At 45.0% G+C, this 23,717-nt stretch overlaps 1 protein-coding gene across 8 annotated transcripts in view; it reads right to left on the bottom strand.

Annotated features, from left to right (window-relative positions):
* The window catches only part of patj (PATJ crumbs cell polarity complex component), an 88,468-nt gene that overhangs the window by 21,450 nt on the left and 43,301 nt on the right, over positions 1–23,717 (bottom strand). For all 8 annotated transcript variants that reach the window (XM_040039941.1, XM_040039937.1, XM_040039939.1 and 5 more), the window contains exons 29-30: positions 2,150–2,346; positions 1,559–1,650 (exon numbers count right to left, since the gene is read on the bottom strand). In XM_040039941.1, the coding sequence (XP_039895875.1) occupies positions 1,559–1,650; positions 2,150–2,346 (289 nt within the window). The remainder of the gene's footprint in view (positions 1–1,558; positions 1,651–2,149; positions 2,347–23,717) is intronic.

Below are 23,717 nucleotides of genomic sequence, written 5' to 3'. Positions count from 1 at the left end.
GCTAATCAGTAACCTCCAATCAAAATCTTCAAATTTCTCTCACCAAACCTGGAGAGAGGTACGGCCTGAAGCTCAGAGAAGGATTTCAACTTAAGTGTCTCTCATTCTGCTGTTTCTCTGATGGCTGAATTTAAGTGATGAGTTAAATTAGAAGAGAACAGTGAGGACTTCATTCTTCACCTCTGCCTCTGACATCCTGTCGAAATGAGGGCTGCAGACAAAAAGTTGAATCCTATTTTTCCTTTTATCAAAGCTAACGTCTGCTTTTCACACTTCAAACATGAACAATCTGTGCTGATTAAAGTCTGAGCACATTCACCTGAAACCATCTCCTCCCTTTCATCTCTCCTGTGCTGATAATTTGATCCACTTACAGCTCCGTCACGTCCCATATCAGGTGAAACTGAGTGACAATGTGGATAAACTCTCCTCAGAAAGAGGAGGATAAGCGCGATGGTCTTCATCCTGTCAGGCTGAGGGTTTAAATCTGCGTGATGGAGTGCTAACCCGGCCCCATGAGCCAGGCTTTGGACTTAAACACACCCGCTTGCTTCAAAGCTGCTAATCACAAAAGATCATTTATGGATCTGCAGAGGAAGAGGAGGAGGAACGAGGAGTATAATCTGCCCATCTCCTCCCTGGATCCTAAATGACTCCTCAGTGAGTGTGAAGGAGGCGTTCCACCGTCCCTGCTGTGGTAAAGCCTGAGCTCTGGGATGCTTTGAGCTTCATCTCCACAGCCTGGGAGTCATCCTCCACATCAGGAAGCAGCTTTTATTTTGAAGGGAATGCAGCTGTGTTTTCCTCAGACTCAGCTGAGCATGCTCAGTGTGCATCATCAGCTGATGATGTGCTGCAGAGAATGCAGTGACAGGAAACAGAAACAGCTTGTTCTTCATGAGTTTCCTGCACAGACCTTCTCACTGACGCACAAGGTTATATTTTTGTGGATGAACGACAGCATCAGAGAATAACTATGATATTATTAACAATCAAGACACACGGCAATAGAACACGCTATACAGGATAAAAAGGGGGCGGAGTCAGGAAGTGTTTAGGTCAGGAAACCGGCCAAAGCGTCTGATGCAGCTCACCAGACGGCTTTGCAAAGAAGTCTTTAATAATAATAATAATAATAATTCTTTAATAATTTTTAACAACTTAATGCACAAATATTGCTTTAATTATTTTAAATTAAAATATTATTACTGATATTTATTATTACTGTTTGTTTCAGCTGCTGTGAGATCAGCCAAATATTATTTATCTTAATTATATGAAATTTAAATTTTTTGTTGTTTTTTTTTTTTTTTATTGCTGTAACAGGAGGAAGAGACCACAGCTTGCTGAATCAGACACTGAAACTGAAAGGTTTATTTGTAAAATGACTTTTTTTGTTGACTGAATAAAAATGTTACTTATTAGTGTTATTAAACTAAACATTGGTAGCAGCACCAGTGTTAGTTTAATAACCAAAAGGTTCCATAACGCAGCAGGCCACTGTGTATGGAACCTTTTTTAAATGCTCAGACTTTCCCACCATGCACTGCAGTCCTACCTGAGCAGGATGAGCTTCACCTTGGAGGTGGCACTCTTAATGATGGCTGAGGCGTTCTGGTGGCTCCGCCCATAAAGAATCTGGTTGTTAATCTGAAATGCAGACAGAGGGGTGGAGACGAGTTACCTGATGTCCACAGGTGCTGAAAGTGAGGGAGGGTTATTACTTCCTGAATACAAACAGACAGACAACAACAGTAGTAAATGTGTCCTCAGAGCGGCAGACCGCTGAAAGGTCCCCGAGAACTACAAGAAGCAAAATGTTATATCAATACACACACACACACACACACACACACACACACACACACACACACACACACACACACACACTGCAGATCGACCTGAGAGCTGCACTCAAGTGTTTTCTCTTCAGTCTGATGCATCTGCTCATCTGCAGGTAGAAGAGCCACCTGCATGAGGCTTTGACATAATTGACAACAACAAATTAAAAAAAAAAAAAAAAAGGATGGCCCAGATGTTGCACCAAATTCCTTACACATGATTAAAATCATTTCTCATGAACGCCATGCCTTCACTCTCACTGTGGTTGATGTAATTTATGTAAAATGATAATCTGGACTCTTCTCACCTCCAGAAGCTCGTCTCCAATCTGAATGCGCCCGTCGCGGGCAGCCGGCCCCCCGGGATGGAGCCCGACCACGAAGATGCTGACGCGAGAGCGATCTCTGTTCCCCGCCAGGCTGAGGCCCAAACCCTGGCGTTCCTTCTCCAGCTCCACGCATAGCAGCTCCCCTCGCAGGTCTCCATAACGCTCACACCACCGCTCTGCAGCCCAGGGAAGAGGAGGAGAACCAGGAGAGGAGAACAACCAACTTGAGAAATTATACACTTCTCACAAAAACAATTTTTAATCAGAGCACATCATCAAGTCACTTAAATTCCTGGATATTGATCTGATCAGGTAAGGATCAGAGGGGGGTGCAATAGAGGGGCAACAATGAGACGACCCCAAACCAGGAATGGTTTTTATTTTCCTCTCCTCGTCTTTTATGACTGTTTTTCACTAGTCTTGCATTTGGCTAAGATCAGTGTCACTGCTGGTAGCATGAGGTAATACCAGGACCCTACAGAGGTTGCACAGGTAGTTCAACTCCTCCAGCGTGGAACATCAATACGTGCCACTGCCAGAAGGTTTGCTGTCTCCCAGCACAGTCTCAGGAACATGGAAGAGATTCCAGGAGAGCCGGACAGGGCCGTAGAAGGCCTTAACCCATCAGCAGGACCGGAATCTGATCCTCTGTGCAAGGAGGGAGAGGACTAGCACTGGAAGAGCTACAAAAGGATCTCCAGCAGGTCGCTGGAGTGAACGTCTCTGAGCAAACAACCAGACACAGGCTTCATGAGGGTGGCCTGAGGGCCCGATGCCTTCTAGTGCGCTCACTGCACGCCACCGTGGACCTGACTGACATTTGTCATTGAATGCCCTGTGCTGTTCACAGATGAGAGCAGGTTCACCCTGAGTACATGTGATAGACGTGAAAGGGTCTGTAGAAGCTGTGGAGAACGTTATGCTGGTCTGGGGAGGCTTATCCATGGAGGGACACATAGACCTCTGCAGGTGAGGCAACAGCACCCTGACTGTCATTAGGTATGAGGATGAAATCCTTGGATGCACTCTCAGACCCTACGCTGGTGCATAATCTTTTTGAGCAGTTATATAAATGTGCCAAGTTAAAAGACAAAGAGTCCGAGCACTGATAGAGGTTTATGGCTGTATTTGTTGGGATTTCCAGGAAGCCACTTACATGTGAAAAATAATGCCTCAGATTCACTCAGTGATCAGGAGCCCGGCGTTCGGATTGGCTCATAGACAGGGAGGAGGAGATAAAATTAAAAGCATGAAGGGGGAGGTGAAGAGGAGAAAAATGTGAAAGAAAGTGAGTAAGAAATCCAAAACACAAGAGCAGAAGGGGAGGAGAGAAGAAAGAAGAACAAAGAGGAGCATTTAAGATGTGAAGGAGAAGAGTAACGAGGTGAGGAGGTAATTATGAAACAGAGAGGAGGGATGATGAGACGAGGAGAAAAGCAGAGACAAATCTGGTGTCAAACAAAAATCAGTTTAATGATCTGTGAAAGAAACAACAAACGGCAAAGGTGAGGAAACCTGCAGCTGAGACTAAACTCCTCCACTGTCAGCAAACGTGCCTTTAATTATTGCTCTTCGTGCTTCCTGACCTTTCCAGAATCAGTGGCCACTTTGAAGATGTGAAGGGTTTTGTGTTTTTGGATTTAAAAGGTCACTGCAGTTATCAGAGATAAACTGAAAACCAGTAAATCACTTCAAACTGGAGAATAACTGAAACCAGACTTGATTTCCAGGAGACATTCGACAAATTTTACATTTCAAATGTCACGTTCACCGAGTCTGCTGAGACAGCAAACCATCAGCGGCTTCCTGTGACACCAAAGAAAACGTAAAACATCTGCAGTTAAAACGTGACGTTTTTCTTTAGTTTTTGCATGGAAGCACAAAACTGAAGACATTAAAACTAATTGTACAAGCTGCAAAGGGAGGTGACACTGAACGAGAGACTGTCCAGGTTCAAATCATCAGAAAAGTTCATTCTAATTAGCTTCAGCGCAAAGAAGAGGAGGGAGGTGAGGATGAGGAGCCATGAGATGATGACGATGACAGCATTAATGAGTGCAGACCGAAGCAGTCTGCTCACAGGATCATTCAAAGAACATGACCGTCAGCTGTGGTGATGACCAGGCACTTTAGCTGGACCAGAGTCTGAAGAAACTGGTACGATCATTCACAAAGTGCATTTTGGGTACACTTTCAGAACTGGTTAAAGCAGGTGAAAGGTCATGCTTTACCTCAGCATTGACCTGAGAACAGTTTAACGTGCCGGGCTGCAGCCTGCTCCTGTTATAACACACGACAGGTGAGTTTAGTTGGTGTTTCGGTTCAGCCTGCCCCAGTTTGCTGCGAGCAGCCAGAGACACTGCGTATAAAGTTTGATTCACAGCCGAGCAAACCCGGTGAGGTCACGACCGCGTTGGTACTTACCGAAGCCACGCTGCCATTCCACGAAGGCAGAGAGTGCAGTATTTGTAATTTAATACATTTAAAATGATGATGTAAATGGGCCTCTGTCAGCATCAGAACCATGATCAGTGTCAGACTCAGAGATCAGTCCCGCAGCACTTTTTGTTTCCTTTGTTTGCTCAGGTTCAAGCACCAAAACCTGCTTGTTGAGGGGGCAGGAGGTCAGACCCGTCCTGTGTTTGTGGCTCTGGGGCCCGAGGCAGCAGATATTCTCTGAGACATGCCTGGAAACAAGTTGAGCGCTTGTTTTTAATCATCATGTTGCTGTCAGAGCACTTTCTCTGAGGAAAACAAGCTGCCACAAACGCCTCCTTTCCTCTGTGGCATCGACTCAAACGACCAGGTCAGATAAGATCTGATCGGAAGAAGCTGTCACACACTCAGCTACAAACGACTTAACACAACGCCATGAAGCTAAGCACGTCAAGAATCATGGGAAATATCTGAGATGGCAAACAGCCACCCCAAAATATCGTCCACAGCTGAATCACATTCATACATGGACCCGAGAAGAGCCCGCTCTCATCACTAGCTCCTCACACGCCACCTCAGGTACCTGAGGTCACTGCAGCTCCTCTGACATCCAGCAGAGGCAACAGTGAGTCAGGCTCCACAGACCTGATGTTAAAATGTCACAGCAGAAACAAACACGTTTACAGCCTGATACACAAATTGTGTGGTTTGGTATTAGGGGCGTGGCCTCTGCGAGTGACGGGTGGATGGTGACACAGGTAACTGTAGCTGCTACCTGTCTGCTAGCTTCACCTGAACGGGACCTCTGCACTGTGTTTGTGATTTTGGAGCTTTGTGAGCACCCCATCCTCTCACACAAATATGGTCACAGCCAAAATGCTAAAGCAGGGCGTCTGAATGTCCATCTTCTTTTTACAGTCTATAGTTGCACACAGACTTTCCCTGCAGCGTTTCCATAAAACACTAAATATAAAAATAACTTTGCATTTGTCTGTGTGAAGCTGGAAAACAAAAATATCTACAGAAAACACACAACCATGCTATTAAAATCTCACACATACACACGCAAACACAGTTTAATCAAAGGCTAACAGTTTTCAGACGGGAGGCAGGTGTGTGTGTGTGTGTGTATTTAATGAGCTATTAATAGCTTTAATGTGACAGGTAACTGCAGGTGTTAATGCCTCTCGGGGTGAGGAGAGGTGGCTGAAGGACAGAGCGCCTCCATCACCGGCTGCTGCTCTGATGATGGAGGCGTGTCAGGAAGAGGAGCAGGCGCACCTTTTATTGTGTGTTTAATGTGAATTAAATTGTTGGGAGTGCTTCTCTTTGTCAGGATGACAGGATGTCTTGTTAAGCTCTCCTTCAGGAGGCTCAATGTGTTCAGCTGACAGAAATCTATTAAAAATACATAAGGAGCTAAACTGCTGCCCTACGCCCGCAGCACAGAAACCACCAAATTAATTAACCACTTCCACTCCGCTGCTCTGGCCACTCATTTGAAATGGTTTATCAAAGCAGCAGAATGCAGCTCAGAGTTTGGTGTTCAGACTCAGTTCATGGACTGCAGGTGCGTGGTGGTGGACGATGGGACAGCAGCTACGTGTCACAGACAGGACATTATACAGATGATTAAATAGACTCTGAACCCTGACGGTGAGTTTGGGCTCCGCCTCATTTATGGTGGAAAGATTTTGCAGCAAAAATTGTCCAAAAGGTATAAAAGATTGAATCAAGTTCAGAAACCCAGCAGGTCAGCCTACTTAGCTGCTGCACATCTCCATTCCACTTTGCAACCCACCTTCACCCAGTGCCTCCTCTCATCACTGTCATATCTGTTATGGATGAGGCTCCACCCTCCTGCTGAGGTCACAGAAAAGTCAGTCTGCAGCTTTTAAACAACCAGCAAGAGAAAAATATCAGTTTTTAGTCTTTTCTTCATTATAAATTAAAGTAAAACAGTTTCTCACACTTCAGTGTTTTTAAAGAAGCTAGTTTTAGGCAGATGGAGTGGTTACCCAACATTTCAAAATATATCACACAGGTATTCAGATCTCCTTCTTCGGGTTTGGGAAAGAGTCGTCCATGAGTAATTGGGAGGAGCAGAGGCAGAATGCGGTGCTGCCCTCACCCATGGTTATTCGCTTTGGGTAAGGAAAGAAAGAACGAGGCATGGACTACAAGAAGCTCAGCTGCTTCTTCATACTGAGCAGAGCCAGCAGAGGTGGTGCAGCGTCTAATCATGGCACCCTTCGGGGAGGAGGACTGGGAGGAGATAGACTGCGAAGTCATTGGAGAGATTTTATATCTCATCTGGGCTGAAAGCAGCTGAGGATCCCTCAGGAGGAGGCCAAGCACACTTTCAGGAAAAATCCATGTGGAATATGACACCATTCCCACCTCAGCTTCGGATAAAAACAAGAGGATGGGCAGGTGGGTGAATGTGACCTGCTGAAGTGGTCATCATTACTTCTACTGGAAAGTGAGCAGGAAGTTTATGCAGACCCTGAACTGCAGGTCATAAAAGCTTAAATCTACAGGGTTTGTGTGCACACACACACACACACAGGCTCCAAGCCACAAAACACAGTGTGACTACAGGGGGCGCTGCAAAGACGGCGAACATGCATATCAATGCAGCAGACAGCCTGCCTTCAGCGTGATGGCACCAAGCACCGACTGTCACACACTGATGAACACTGTCGCTCTAGCCTGCAGCAGGCTCTCTCTCTCTCTCTCTCTCTCTCTCTCTCTCTCACACACACACGCAGCAGGATGGTGGCGTTCCCCTCAGTGTGGTATTCCACTTCATGAATGATGCTCCAGTTTGTCTCTATCACTTTTCTTCAGAGCCTGTAACCTGGTTCTATTGTGTCCGTGAGACCTGATTTTTGTCCACATTCTCTTAAACTTTTCATTCCGCCCTTCCTCTAACACTCTGTAGTCCTCAAGGACAGTTTAGTCCAGTTTAACAGCAGCAGTGGCTCAGGGACCACCCCCCGGTGCGTTCATCAGCGTGTGAGGGCTGCACAAGGCGTAAAAAAGCAAATACAAGCTCAACATGATCCACATTACCATTCCTCTACAGCACTGTGGTCCAGTTTGTCTGCAGTGACCACACACACACACACAGCAGTGACAAGCTGTCACACAAAATCCTGCGTGACGGGGTGTCAGATTCAAAATGCAAATCTGTGTGTGCTTCTAGCAAGGTGACATGTCACAGTAAATCAGTGCACACACACATTCTGAATTTGGTATCCCTTTACTGTGTGTGTGTGTGTGTGTGTGTGTGTGTGTGTGTGTGTGTGTGTGTGTGTGTGTGTGTGTGTGTGTGTCTCTCTGCTGTTTGGTTCAAATATTTCACATCATCCGTAAAACTAAAACCCAGCAGGCACACGACAGGACCCGACACTGCTGCACAGACACGTGAGCCGAAGTAACAGAAAGACTTTGGTGTGATGACACAAGCCAACATCCGTGATACAGAAAAAACAGGCGTGCAGCAGCTGGATGATGAGAATGGAAATGCAGATGTGTGTGTGACCTTTGACTGAAAGAACAGTGGCTACTCTCAGCGCTGGAACAGTAGGAGAACATGTTGACATACCGGCACGAGGTAAATGCCTGAAAGATTTCAGCTCTATCCTATAATCAAAAGCGGTCATGTGACCATTTCAGTCCAGCCCACAGTCTTAAAAGGAGTTTCCAACAATAAGTTAAAATGCTGAGGAATATCAGGAAAAGGCAGAAGTGAATGTGTCTGCTGCTGCATATCACACAGTAAAGGCTCATGTGGATACATTTGTAATGTGTTACCTTGGCTCGCTCAAAGGTAAGTCAGTGTGGCACTGTGCCCATGCACACCACTCTCAGCCCACACGCTTCAATCAGGGGAGAATAACAAGACATGCACAACATTTATCCATCTTTACTTTAGTGCACAAACGTGAGTCCATAATAAAACCTGCAGAGAGGACAGCAAAGTGAACAGTGAAGCTCTACCACGTCAGAAATCCACTTCCTTATCTGCACTTCCCTCGGGTATTGGTTCGTTAATATCACAGATAGAAATGTGTCCGAAAACAGATCAAATGTAAATTATGCACATCTGAAGGTGTTACTGATGTCTGCATTTCACAGTAATCACGCCCAGGTGTTACAGGCACCCAAAGGAGCCCATCAAGAAACTGAGCTCCAATCCTTACAGCATCGCAGGTCGGCCACACCTTATTCCTCTCATTAGATTACTGTAACGCTTTGTATTTGTGCCTAAATGATGCAGCATTTTCCCCGCCTACAGTAACAGTGCTCACAGTCTCAGAGTCACACCAGCCTGTTGCAGCACCAACTCAGTGCTGCACCCTGAGAGCCATCACAGCTCCATCCACACCTGAAAGCCTTTTAGAACCAACCTGTACAACATTACGTCCTGTCAGTGTGTGTGTGTCTCCGTTTTCTTCTTCACTTATTTTTATTTTTTCCTTTCCTGTCATTTTAGGTTTTTTACAACTTCTGTGATGTCGATCGCAGCTGCAGAGATCAACTTTATTTTGTGGATGTCCGCATCTCACAGCCGGCTGCGAGTCGGATCTGCACACACACTACAGTAAATGAATTAATGTGTATCTGAGGGTGGAAACACTCCTCTTCTCCTTCAACACATACAACAGGTCAGCTAAATTAGACAAAGCGTGCGGGTCATGTGGAGGAGGTGTGTGCTGTATTGTGAAACGCTGCCTTCATTATTAGAACATTTTTACAGCTGTTGAATCACTTTTATCCTCAAAGATGTCAGCAGCTGATCCGGAAGATGAACAATTAAATCTGAATCTCGTTAACTAATAATAACGTGTTAACGTTCAGCACTTTACCCCTCGGTGTCTACAAAGAGGTACTCAGCCAATCACATCTCAGTGTTCACTCCACACCAGCTGTTTGGACACGTAACAGCATCCGACCAATAACAGACTGATAGTGGTACCTGAACCTGCACCATTGTGCAGGAACAAGGTGACAGCAAGGTGAGACACAGTTACTGAACACACACACGCACACACACACACACACACACACACACACACACACACACACACACACACAGACCACGTATATACACACACACAGACACACACAGATACACACACACAGCCACACAGACCCACATATACATACAGCACTTCTGAAATATGACTTCCTGTTTCTGGGGATTATTTTAACTGAACCCAGTGATGGGGCTGATGAAGTGTGATGTGCTGCACTCTGGTTCGGCACCCACACCCAGATCTGGCAAAACGTCACTGGTAAGCTTCTTTAGCCTTTACGTGTTCGCCTAACCCAGTTTAATGTGCAAGAGTTTCTCAAGGCTGACAAACAGAAAATAAAGAAATTCAAAGAAAGAACGAAATGAAAAACTGTGCGTTTTATTTCTGCACGTTAGAATCGTGTCTGTCTAACATATGAGCTGAAGTACAGCTTCTGTAGCTGAGCGACACTTAACACACCAATCAAACTAATGCCACCCAACCACACACACATCATTCACGTAGATTTCAGGTGAATCACCACCTGAATCTGTGAATGACACAAAGGAAATGATGTAGAGGTTTCCACCAAAGACAGAAATGTCAACATTCAGTCACATGCTCTATTTAACCTCACTGAGCTCTCTGAGTCTCTTGTGACTGCAGAGATCATAAAATCCAGCTGGGCTATAAGCAAACAAAGGACTGATAACTCTGTGCCAAACGCCATGATTAACTGGCACCACTTTAAAACGATGCACCTGAATCACCGATGCCCATCTGGTTAAAAGGCCTTTGCCTTGGCTTCATCACTTCCTCTGCTGACGTTGCAGGAAAGGACTCCATGTTAAATATGTTTCTGTGATCATTTATCATCGTTTTCTGTCCAAGCAGAAAATAAGTATCGTCTTAAACAGGGCTGTAGACTAATTTTTAGCCACGGTTGCACTGGTACCAGCACAAAAGTTAGGCGCACCCAAATTTTTCAACCGTATCGCTTAACACCGCAGTTTTACATGTGCACCTTTTTGGGGGAAAATTGATGTCCATACAGACAATATTGATTTGTAAATGATTAACTAACAATTTTGTGCTTGTGCTTAAAATGCGTTGGCACTCTTTGGCAATATTGTAGACAATATTAAACTTAATCATCACATCGGCCTCCTCTGACGACCTGTTTGCTGCTGCCTGCCGCTGTGGGGAGAGGGGACACTTGGGCAGTGCATTTATCACGACATATAATGTGTTTTCTGGATACACTGTGCTTTTTCAGCGTTCAGTGATTGATGGCTCCGTGTCAGAGCACTGGCTATGAATTTCAAATGGATCAGGCCTTAACTTTAAAAAAAAAGAAAAAAAGAAAAAAAAAGAAGAGGTTATCAATCGTTCTTATCTTTTCTCATTACCCACAGCTACATCCACTTCTGTCGGGCCTAGGCTATTCACTAGGGCTGGGTATCATCACTGATTTCTAAAATCCATTTGATTCCGATTCACAAGGTCCCGATTCGATTCAATTTTGCCTCAGACAGTCAGAAATATTATAACTCTGATCATTTATCAGTACTGACACTTATGAGACTTTTTAGAAATGTGAGCATCACAGCAGATGCCTTTGTGTCAAAGTAACTGAGAATAACTGAGTTTTGCACACTCTGAAGGCAGACACGGTTGAGAAAGCCGAGAAAGAGAAAGCTGATCTGATGCGTCGGGTCCGCACTCTGTGTTTACGTCTTTGTGTGGAATCAGTTTACCTGATCTTATTTGCTGTTTGGTGGTTGTTGAAATAGTTTTGTGAGCTTTAACCTGAGATTCTGGCGTTTCTGGCAAAATACATTTATATTTAAAAGTCGATTCAGGATTTAATGAATCGATATCGCTTTATTCAAGCTACTCACCTCACTCTATCCACCTGCACTTTCAACTGGACCACGGTTAATCAGAGAGGTCCCGCCCCTGGCTATCTCTGATTGGTTTAGACCACGATAGGGGCATAATGTGTGTCTGTTCTTGACCACACGAAGAGTTTTGGGGGTTTTTTTTAGTCGCACTATTGAAAATTTTGGTCGCACTCTAGAGCCCTGGTCTTAAATCTGTGCTGAGGATGTTCAAACTGTTCACTGTTTTTACACATCACAGACCTCTCCTGTCCCTGTCCATGATCAGCCAGCTGTCAATAAAGATAAAAAATCCAATAATACAAACTGCTGAGGCTCAGCTCCACCTGAACACTTCAAAGGTCTGGCATTAAAAGCAGGAAACGCCATCAGCTGATTTATTCCAGCGCCCTCTGGGACAGACAGACAGACAGGCGGCTGCTGCAGCTTCTCCTGGCTTTGATGCGTCACGCACGAGCAGGAGTGTGTTTGTGCGGATAATGGGCCAGTAACGGGATGTGTGCTGGAAACAGAGATACCTGCGTGAGGCTGAACTCAGGTGGAAAAGCTTCTGGAAACGAAGATTCACAAAGCCCGACTCCCTGCCAAGCTCCCGCGTTGTTCCTGAATCCACCTGACTGTGGACATGACAACATCCACAAAGAAAATGCTCTGCAGGTGCAGTGAGCTGCAGGAAGGACGCCACGTTCATTAAAGTGCCTGCAGCACTGGAATGAATGAAGGCTTTTAATGATCCTTCTCTCTGAGGTCTGCCTGACAGCATTACTATTCATTTTTCTCACCCTTAAGCCAAGCCCTTCAAGCTTTTCAGGATTCACAGACTTTAAATCTAAGTGGACGTTTTACAGTTTGGAGCTCATATAAACAAAACTAAAAACGAATAATGCAGCTTCACGGATGGATAGCAACACACTGTTCTGATCAATTATCAAAGTCCAAACCTTAAACAGGAAGCCAAACCCTCTAGTGTCTAGCAGAGGCAGCAGTGAGTATGTCCAAATCCCATGTTAAAACTTTAACATATCTAACCAGCTGTGTAGCTCTGCATCTCTTAACGGTTTCATTCAATTCAATTTTATTTATATAGCACTTAATATCATGTGAGGTAAAGAACCTACAATCATACAGAGGAACCCCAACAATCAGACGCCCCTAAGCACTTGGCGACAGTGAGGAGGAAGAAACCTCCAGCAGAACCGGGCTCAGGGATGGATGGCCATCTCAGAGACAGGCTGGTATTTCCAGCTCCAACTACCAACCCGGCCCGACCCTGCTCAGCTTCTGAGACGAGATCAAGCGTGCACAGCCACACCAGCCTGAGCTAAAGTATCTGCTACCATTAACCGATTTTTTACACACAGAAAAAAGCAGCCTGACCAGGTTTGTGGTCTGTTCAGTCTAAATCAGAGTCCAGACCTGAGTTTGGCTTTTCTGAGAACAACACAGCTTTAACGATGCACTCACAGTCTGCTTTTATTACATATAGTGAGCTTTATGCTGCCAGCTGTTCAAAAGCAGCAATGGGAGCCGTTGGCAACCATCAATTTGGCCGTCTTCTTTGAAACTTGCTGGCATTTGATGGCCTCTGGTTGGTGCTCTGCTGCTGGCCTCTGCCTGTGTGGAAAGCTCTTTAACACTTTCCCTCAAACACCCTAACGACCTGTAAGAGTAAACGGGTCACATTTACATCAGATGTAGCTTTGAATCCTGTATATGACTTCCTCTATTGTCTGTTCGTGCTCATTAGAGACGGCTATCGAGTGGCTCTTTCCTAACAGCCATAGCCCGTCTGAATAAAACCATTAGGGACAATAATGCTGTGTCTTAAAACCAGCAGCCCCTTTTAATGGCTTATAAAGCAGCACTGTCACCTCTAATGTCTGAGATGGGATGTTGAAAGCAGTTTAAGAAAGACACTAAAGCTGCAGAGAGCATCCTCCTTCAAGCTGTGTGCATCAGTGCTGCAGTAGCTCCTGGAGGTCACTGCAATGCAACAAGCTCAGCCTGCTGCAAACACACACCGTCCCATTTTCATCACTTCAGGGGACATCACATCGACTTGCGTTCATTTCCTGCAGAATTACTCAACCTTTAAACCAGCTCATCCCCACAAAACGTAATGATTTAAAGTACAGCAACCAGTTTGTCTCTAAAAGGAAGTCCAGTCCCTACAGCATGAGCAATACAAGGGTGCATTAATCTGCCTGGACCAGTCCAGTTAGCAACAACACATCTCTGCTCAAAGACGATGATTTAAGGACAACACACAATCGAGGACGCATCCACACTGACACACAATTAAATATCACACACAGATCAGTGTGTGTGTCTGAGATGGGGCTGTGCACCGCTGCACGGCTCACATCGTCTTCTAACCTAAGCAGCACGGAGAGACTCAGTACCTCACATTCCAGCTAGCAGGACCCTGAAAAACAGGTAAAGCTAAACGGGACGCAGCCAACATTAACCTCATAAATTACAGCGACGCTGACAGCCCGGTTGCTCTGCTGAGAAAAAGGTCGATGGAGCACACGCTGTGAATGCGATTGGCTGCTCTGGAGCGCCTCTGTAAGCGAGACTGATGGTGGATTAAAGTTGGGTTGGTTTCTATTTTCCGTTAGTCTGTGTTATTGATTAACATCTGCTTTAACACCTGAGGTAGCTCCTTTCAGTAAATGAAGACATGCAGTTCAAAGACGAGACCCCACAAAGCTTAGACTGCTTTCCCAGAGTTCTGAAAGCTCTCATTTCTATATTTTAGTTTATTTTTTTCTGTCACACATAATATTATAATATTTTACAGCCCACTGGCTCATATGGTGTAAAAGCAGACTCAGAACACTTTGGGGATGTGGCCGAGGGCCGGGAACAAACCACGAACCCCCGGCCGAGACCAGTTTCTCAGCAGAATGAGCCTCCTAAGATCCAGACGTGTGCATGTTATGTTAATCTGATGATTACATGTCTCTCTGTGGTAGCCCTGAGATGGACTGGCACAACCCCAACCAGGTACTTTTGAGTCCCTAAATAAAACCAGCAAGACGAAGTCAAAGGGGGAAACAGAAGAGAAAACAAACAGATACAGGACACAAACTGCAGTCTACGCCGACGCTACACTCCAGCCTCCTAACGTGGACGGACTGGTCGGTTATCTCAGTGGCTGGTGTTTCCACAGTTGGTGCATCAAGGTACTGATGCCAGCATGTGTGTAAAGCAGATCTGACAAAACATCATTAAATTATATTCTTGCTGTCTTGACCGAGAACTGGATAAGCTATAAGTAGGAAGGTGGGTGGCTGGATGGATGGAACTATACTTTTCTAGGAGTCTTGTAGGAACACTACAGTGTTTTTATATTTGAATTAAATTCAGTTAAATTTCTACAGCGCCATTTGACATCAACAGTCGCCCCAACATGCTGTAAAATAAAAACAAAATAATATTAGAGGGAGTGCCCCATGAACAGCACCTGGTGATGGTGGGAAGGAAGAACTCCCTTTAACAAAACATGACTTCCACTAAAACCAGGATCGGGGAGCGGCAGCTATCTGGCACAACTGGTTGGGATGGTAGCGGATATATATAATTTTTACTGGTGGTTTTGATAACAGCTAATAAAAAATAGAATAGATGCAATGAGATGGATAAAATGTAGGACACGTGATGAGATTAGATGAAACATGCAAAGCCAAAGTCATTCACAGCGCAAAATCTTATAAGGACCTCTTTTAGCCCTCTGAGGTCTGAAGCAGGGACGATACTTTCTGCTTCCATGCGCCCGGAAGCAGAAAGTGACGTAGACTTTGTTATTGCACAGTTAGCGCTAAGATCTGGACGTTCATGTGCCTGTTGTTTGTCTCCAGCTGCTCGCTTCTGCAGCAGCGTATAACTGAGGCTTAAGGAATCATCGAGGGATGACCTGATCTCCAAGCTCTGTTTTTCTTCACAAAATCAAGGCCAGGGTTGACACCAGTGATGACTTACACCTATCAGGGTCAAACAAATATTAGGTCCACTGTAAACACTGCCAGGTAAAGCTACTGTGGCATAAATGTCTAAAATGCCCAATGTCTTAGTTTGATTGGAAACAGCTGCCAAGCTAAGGAACATCTGGACGAAATACACTATATTGCCAAAAGTATTCACTCGCCCATCCAAATCCCTCATTCCAGGTGCTCCATCAGTTTCATGTCCACAGGTGTATAAAATCAGCATCTGAGCATGCAGACTGCTTCTACACACATTTGTAAAGAATAGCTCAGTGAGCTCCAGTGTGGTGCCGTGATAGGATGCTAGGAATGTCCTCGCAACCAAATACTCCACAGTCAGCTGTTAATGGGATTATAACCAAGCGGAAGTGACTGGGAACGACACCAACTCAGCCACGAAGTGGTTGGCAACGTAAATCAGAGAGCGGGCTCAGCGGATGCTGAGGATCATGGTGCACAGAGTTCACAGACTTTCTGCAGAGTCAACCGTTAAAGACATCCAAACTTCACGTGACTTCAGATTAGCTTAAGAACAATGCGTGGAATGGGTTTCCATCATAGCTGGACTGGCCATCGGGCATACACCGGGCATTTGCCGAGGAGGTCGGCTGCACCCTCCCCCTTGTTTACCAATCTTGTAGACGAACTAAAGAAAATGGAGAACAAAAAAAGGAAAGGAGGTGCAGAAAAAATTAGGGCCAAAAAGAAACAAGCCCTTCAGGCAGACGCTGCCAAATGTGTAAAAATAACTGAATTGTTTGGCGGTAGCTATGGCATAGCTTCCACAGATTTAGCAACATCAGCAAGTGGTGGAGGCCAGCAGGTGGATAAGGGAAAGGGGAGGCAAGAGGGGGAGAGACCCGAGGCGGCCGCCGGTCATAGTGGCAGAGGAACTGAACTTCAGGTAAGAAGTTATGACCTGCTGTCTGTGTCAGATATAAACCAAGTTTGGTTGTAGTTTGTTTTTGTTGTGCTGACTTTTTACAGTCAGTTACAATAACTGGTACTGCGTACTAGCTAGCATGACGGAGTTTATATACTGCTGGGCGGGTGCTATGAAGTTACTGATAGTAAATTTTATTTTATGCTTAAGGTTAGTTTCTCAAACTCCTCAAAATCTTAACAAATTGTGCCAATCCTTACATGTTGCACCAGGCTGATTTATCATCAAAAGTGGAGAAGTCTGTGACAGAGGAGACAGAAGAGCAGCAGAGAGATGGAGCAAGAGAGAGAAATAAAAGAGCAGGAGAGAGAGATGGAGATGGAGAGATGACTTTATGTCATCCATGAGGGATGCATTTGACATATGTTTCACATATTATAGCCCAACAAGTTACTTATAGCAATTTAAATACGAGCTATCAGTTTTTGGCAAATACCGGCTATTGCAGTTAATAATACAACAGCTTCTTGCCATTTTTTGTGTTTCTTTTTATTGCTGTGTAACTGAGTTCAATTGAAAACCTGCATGCGCTAGTGACTCTTGCCACAAGTTCCCAGAATCCTTTGCGGTTTTACCCCTGAATGACGTCACATTTTTGGTGGGCCGGTCTCTAGTCAAAATGCCCGGGCCGATTTTTTGTCCCAGTCCAGCCCTGGTTTCCATGACAACCAAATGCATCCAAGCCTTACATCACCAAACAAACAGCAAAGCATTGGACGCAGTAAAGCAAAGCACATGCCACTGGACTCTAGAGCCGTGGAGACATGTTCTCTGGAGTGAGCAATCACATGTCTCCGATGGATGAGTCTGGGTTTGTGGTTGCCAGGACAACGGTACTTGTCTGACTGCACTGTGCCAAGCGTAAAGTTTGGTGAAGGGGGGATTATGGTGTGGGGTGTTTTCCAGGAGTTGGGCTCCACCCATTAGTTCCAGTGAAAGGAACGCTTCATGCTTCAGCATACTTTGGACAATTTTGTGTTCCCAACTTTTTGGGAACAGTTTGGGGATGCCCCCTTCCTGGTGTGAAGAACTTGACTGACCTGCAGCAAAAATCCCCATAAACATTCTTAAATCTGCATGAAGGCTTGTCTGAAGAGCTGAAACTGTTACAGCTGCAAAGGGCCGACATCATATTAAACTGTGTGGATTAAGAATGGGAGGTCAGTCAGTTTTGCACACTCTGAAGGCAGACAAGTGAACACTTTTGGCAGGATGGTGTACGCTGCCCTCTGCCTCCAGACCGAGCTCCACGCAGCAGAAACAGAACGCTTGCCGGGACAATCATGTGACCTGACATATGTGATGGATGCATTTATTATCATTGGTCATGGTGCAGCTCAGAGCCCCAATCTGTGGTCCTGATACTGATGCAGCACCACACGGGGAACCTGAGAGCAAGCCCATGCCCGTCACACATACACAGCAAAATACATCATAGGTAAAAGTGCTGCTGTCTCGCTCCCTCTCTCTCTCTCTCACTCACACACACACACACACACACACACACACACACACACAAAATAATGCAGCACACACTATTTGTCTTTCCCCACCTGATTGTGTGCAGACACATGCACACGGGTTAAAGGTGACCCCTACTCGATATGTTGACGGGGATCAGGTAGGAAAGCAAACACACACACACACACACACACGTGTAATGAGCCGTCTCATAACTCAGCTCTGACAGACGCTTGATGATCCACTAGAACACACACACACACACACACACACACACACACACACACACACAGTGAGAGCGCATACTAACCTGGAGGCAACATGGTCCATACTTCAGTCTTCACACGCAGAGATAAATCCACATGTACGGCAGAGAGTGTGTGTGTGTGTGTGTGCGCCGTCTCAGTTTCAGCTCTGCTGTGGCGCTCTGATCTCCAGAAAATGTGATGTGTGTGTGTGTGTGAGAGAGAGAGAGCTGGCTGCTGTGATGCTGAGGCTGAGAGCGACGTACAGCTCTGTTATACACTCAACCTCGATTACTCCCTTTCCTCATCCCCGGCTCTCCCTCGCCCTTCACCCTCCTGCTGCTGCTCTACCTTTCCTTACCCCTCTCCCTCCCCCTCTCCTGTGCATTTTTCTCTCTGTCCCAATCCTTTTCTCCTCTTCGTTCTCCATTAGCGCTCCTCCTGGTAAAGACGTTCATTGGTGCCTTGCACACATTTACGGTCACAGCCCTTCATTTACACTTGCTTCAGAAAGTAATCAGCCCAGTTCTATTTTTCATTTTTAATGATCGTTTCTACACAAACTGATCCCTGAATAACTGGGATGGAAAACTGAACATTTTTTTAGAATGTTTCCATATTTCTTGAAACGCTGGCGTGGAGAAAGCAGCAGTCAGTTATAACCAGTCAGAACTATGAAGGACGGGCATCGGACCTTTTAACTGATGGTGTGAAGTGGACAGAGGCTGGACAGTGAAGTCAGCAGCTCATAGGCTGACAAGCTGGCGGACCCTACAGCAAGAACCTGCCGCTGTCTCTCTTTGCTGCGATGAGAAGAGTTCAGCTGGTGCCTCAGATCAGTCCAGCTACTGCACCATGAAGATGTGGTTGATGAAGAGTGCCAGAGATGGTCCTTCCAGCAGGTTCTCACAGATTCACCAGCTCTGTTCTGATTGGGATCAACAGCCAAAGACTCATCACTGTTTTATAGCTGATGGATGGATATTCAGTAATTCGTTCGTAGTCTTGTCCTGTGTCCATGCTCCTTCTCCTCAGGTAGGAACCCCACCCTTCCCTGTATCAGGTTCGTCTGTGAGGTCTACACAGCTCTTAAAGACTATGGTTTGGACATTCTTGGTCTTTCTTAAGAACCTTCAGCATCTTTAACCATCTCTGGAGCTGTTCAATGACACATGACTCAACAATGCCTGGAGAATTTTTAACCTCCATAATGAGCTAAAGAAGTAGCTACCTCATCATCCTGCTTTATTACCAAAAGCATTAAACGTGGTCAATGGTGCCCAGAATGACCTATTTTGAACCTACTGGAACCACATCATGAATCACAAAGGGCTCTAGTGGGATTTCTGGACTCTCCTTTAGTTAACTCTCAATTCTGGACAAGTAGATCCTTTTTAAAGTTGACTTTGAACTCTCTAACAGCTCCCTTCAAACCACAATCTAAACCTTCATAAAGGCTCAAAGGACCACCTTAAATGTTCCCAGCCCAGCTCCAGGACTCCTGGAATTCCTGCAAGGCCTTAAAACCATGCCTGAGAAACTACAGCTTTGAAGATATGCATAATTAACACAAGCAGGCTCCAAATGATGCACTTGATACCAACACGATGACTGTGTTTATGAATGTTGAGGCAATCAAAGAGGCTGGGGTTGGAGGCTATATAAGGACAGGAAGCTGGGACACACACACACACACACAAATTCAGAGCAGTGTGTTGTTACAGTCTGCAGGGAACGGATGTATGCAGCCAACTCTTCTATTATGGTAGCTCATTGATCCAACACACACCCACACACACACAGAGTTCAGGCAGTCCCTTTATCACCATTCATGCTAGCACCTCCCCTCCAAGTTGACATGACTCACAAATAAAATGCAACCACGTCATCAAACTGTCTGAGGCAAGGAAGCGGCCCAAATTAAGACCCCCCCGGGCTTTTTTAACTCCGGACTCTCTCCGAGTCGCTATGCATGCTTCACAGTTCTTTCTCTCATACTGGGTATCATGCTGCTTTAGCTCCTCCACTTTAAGACTTTCATAAACTGATGGTCTGAACAAATGAGGTTGGAGTTTTTGGACGCTACACACCACTGCAGAAAGCCTCAACAGTAAACTGCAGATAGGATCTTATTGTCACATCCCTCATCCTCCATACTTTCACAGCAGTTTTAGATCAGAGTGTGCGATGCTTGTTTCGGCTCAGTTTCTATTTATACTCTGTTGGTCCTGTTACTGTCTGCTGCTGCAATGACCCACTTTCCCCACAGACTCAATCAACTTTCAACTGATTTAATTACCTTTGGAGTGGTTGTGAATACAGATTGACATCCACAGAACAGCTCATACCAAATGCTGCTGACAGACCCTCAGTACTCACACCACACATGAAGGATAGCCTCTCCATGCTTCGTCTGCTGATGAAGTGATGATGTGCAAAAATTGTCCTGTGAGTTCATCCTCTGAGGAACAGATAAAATCAGGGCATGTCAGACAGATTTCTGCGTACGTTTCAGCGATGGCTGCAGCTCTGACATGCTGATTTTCACAGAGGCTGGTGGTTTTAGAACAAAGGTCACCCTGGCCACTGTAATGTTTAGGACCAGGCCTGCTGTTCAGTATGATGTCACCAACTTCATTGCCCAAAAATTTTAAAAAACTGGTGCAATCAGCTCAAACAACATGATGAGTGCGGCTGTTCTCACAGCTGTTACCGTAAAGTTTGATGCCAGCATTCACTGAAAGCTGTGGTTAGGTTCATATAAACATATTAGCAGAACCAAGATGGAGGATCAGGATTAAACTGTTTGTGTTAAGGGGCCCTGATGGGCAGAGTCAAACACTCTCTGGAGGAGGACTAAACTTCAGCTGAGAGAACATCTGAAGTGATCCGTCCACAGTTGGAGGTCAGTCATTGCTCTGCTGCAGGTATGGATTACTTTCATTTTTATTTATACAGCGCCAAATCACAACAACAGTCACCTCTAGACACTTTATATTGTAAGGTAGACCCTAAAATAATACATTCAGAGAAAACCCAACAATCATATGACCCCCTATGAGCAAGCACTTTGGCGACAGTGGGAAGGAAAAACTCCCTTTTAACAGGAAGAAACCTCTGGCAGAACCAGGCTCAGATTCTGGTTCATTCTGAGATATGAAGTGAAATCTCGCCCCGTATCAGCAAAGATAGAATAAAACAAAATAACTATATTATCCACATGAATGGAAAATTGTCTTTGGTTCACAAAGTCATAAACAAATCAATCAAATCGCTTCATATCAACCCCAAAAAAATCCTACATACACACATACAAAACTTCAATACAACAACAAGAGAAACACATCCCAGCATCTTAAACCATAAAACTAAACTTGTCATCAAGTAAACTTGTTCTCAAATACTTAAAGCCATCAACAACTTCCACAGACTGACCAGGAAGTGAAAGACCTGTTATGAGGCCTGTGTAATTCAAGACAAGCTTGTTGGTTTAATCAAAAACTGATGAGATTTACACTGTTCTTCCTGTTCCTCTGAAAGAGACCAACAATAGCCATCAGCATATTTTGACATTCTCGCATCCCTATCCTGTAGCTACAATACTGCTAAATGCAAAAACAGTAGCATATTGTTGTTAGTAATAACAACATGGGGGGCATAAGCTTAGAGTCTATTGTGAGGACTGATCTCCTTACATCCCCGTCATGTTAACCAGCACATTTTGTGGTGAAGACTTGGTGAAACATTACAGTCGAGAGAGTTTTTGTCACTGACTGAGAAACGGAGGACGACATGTCTGTCTGTTTTATAAATCGCCGTCCTGTTAAAGTCAAACATCATGTTTCATTTAAAAGGACGATGTTAAGGAAAATGTTATAAAACACTTCTTCAGTAAAGACTCAGAGAAGAGAAACACACAGAACTTCTTGCTAGCAAGGGCAGCCTCCAGACTGAGGGACTCGCGCCGAGAAACTGCCCTGGTCTTTATTTATACTTCAGTAGGTGTATGTGTGTGTGTATGTGCTGCTGATCAAAGGGTCATATAACATAAAAAGCACAAAAGGAAACATCCTTGGTCAGGAAGAGGGTAGTCTCCCCCTCACCCTAGATGGTTCACCCTAGATAACATGGTGAGGAAGTCCAGCAGTTCATCTACAGGGAGTGCAGAATTATTAGGCAAATGAGTATTTTGTCCACATCATCCTCTTCATGCATGTTGTCTTACTCCAAGCTGTATAGGCTCGAAAGCCTACTACCAATTAAGCATATTAGGTGATGTGCATCTCTGTAATGAGAAGGGGTGTGGTCTAATGACATCAACACCCTATATTAGGCAACGTCCTTTCCTTTGGCAAAATGGGTCAAAAGAAGGACTTGACAGGCTCAGAAAAGTCAAAAATAGTGAGATATCTTGCAGAGGGATGCAGCAGTCTCAAAATTGCAAAGCTTCTGAAGCGTGATCATCGAACAATCAAGCGTTTCATTCAAAATAGTCAACAGGGTCGCAAGAAGCGTGTGGAAAAACCAAGGCGCAAAATAACTGCTCATGAACTGAGAAAAGTCAAGTGTGCAGCTGCCAAGATGCCACTTGCCACCAGTTTGGCCATATTTCAGAGCTGCAACATCACTGGAGTGCCCAAAAGCACAAGGTGTGCAACACTCAGAGACATGGCCAAGGTAAGAAAGGCTGAAAGACGACCACCACTGAACAAGACACACAAGCTGAAACGTCAAGACTGGGCCAAGAAATATCTCAAGACTGATTTTTCTAAGGTTTTATGGACTGATGAAATGAGAGTGAGTCTTGATGGGCCAGATGGATGGGCCCGTGGCTGGATTGGTAAAGGGCAGAGAGCTCCAGTCCGACTCAGACGCCAGCAAGGTGGAGGTGGAGTACTGGTTTGGGCTGGTATCATCAAAGATGAGCTTGTGGGGCCTTTTCGGGTTGAGGATGGAGTCAAGCTCAACTCCCAGTCCTACTGCCAGTTTCTGGAAGACACCTTCTTCAAGCAGTGGTACAGGAAGAAGTCTGCATCCTTCAAGAAAAACATGATTTTCATGCAGGACAATGCTCCATCACACGCGTCCAAGTACTCCACAGCGTGGCTGGCAAGAAAGGGTATAAAAGTAGAAAAACTAATGACATGGCCTCCTTGTTCACCTGATCTGAACCCCATTGAGAACCTGTGGTCCATCATCAAATGTGAGATTTACAAGGAGGGAAAACAGTACACCTCTCTGAACAGTGTCTGGGAGGCTGTGGTTGCTGCTGCACGCAATGTTGATGGTGAACAGATCAAAACACTGACAGAATCCATGGATGGCAGGCTTTTGAGTGTCCTTGCAAAGAAAGGTGGCTATATTGGTCGCTGATTTGTTTTTGTTTTTTGAATGTCAGAAATGTATATTTGTGAATGTGGAGATGTTATATTGGTTTCACTGGTAAAAATAAATAATTGAAATGGGCATATATTTGTTTTTTGTTAAGTTGCCTAATAATTATGCACAGTAATAGTCACCTGCACACACAGATATCCCCCTAAAATAG

The sequence above is a fragment of the Simochromis diagramma genome, unplaced genomic scaffold, assembly GCF_900408965.1.
Source record: "Simochromis diagramma unplaced genomic scaffold, fSimDia1.1 OVJJ01000026.1, whole genome shotgun sequence".
In the NCBI taxonomy this organism is placed as follows: domain Eukaryota; kingdom Metazoa; phylum Chordata; class Actinopteri; order Cichliformes; family Cichlidae; genus Simochromis; species Simochromis diagramma.
The sequence above is the reverse complement of the archived record's forward strand: the minus strand, read 5'-3'. Positions and strand labels throughout refer to the sequence as shown.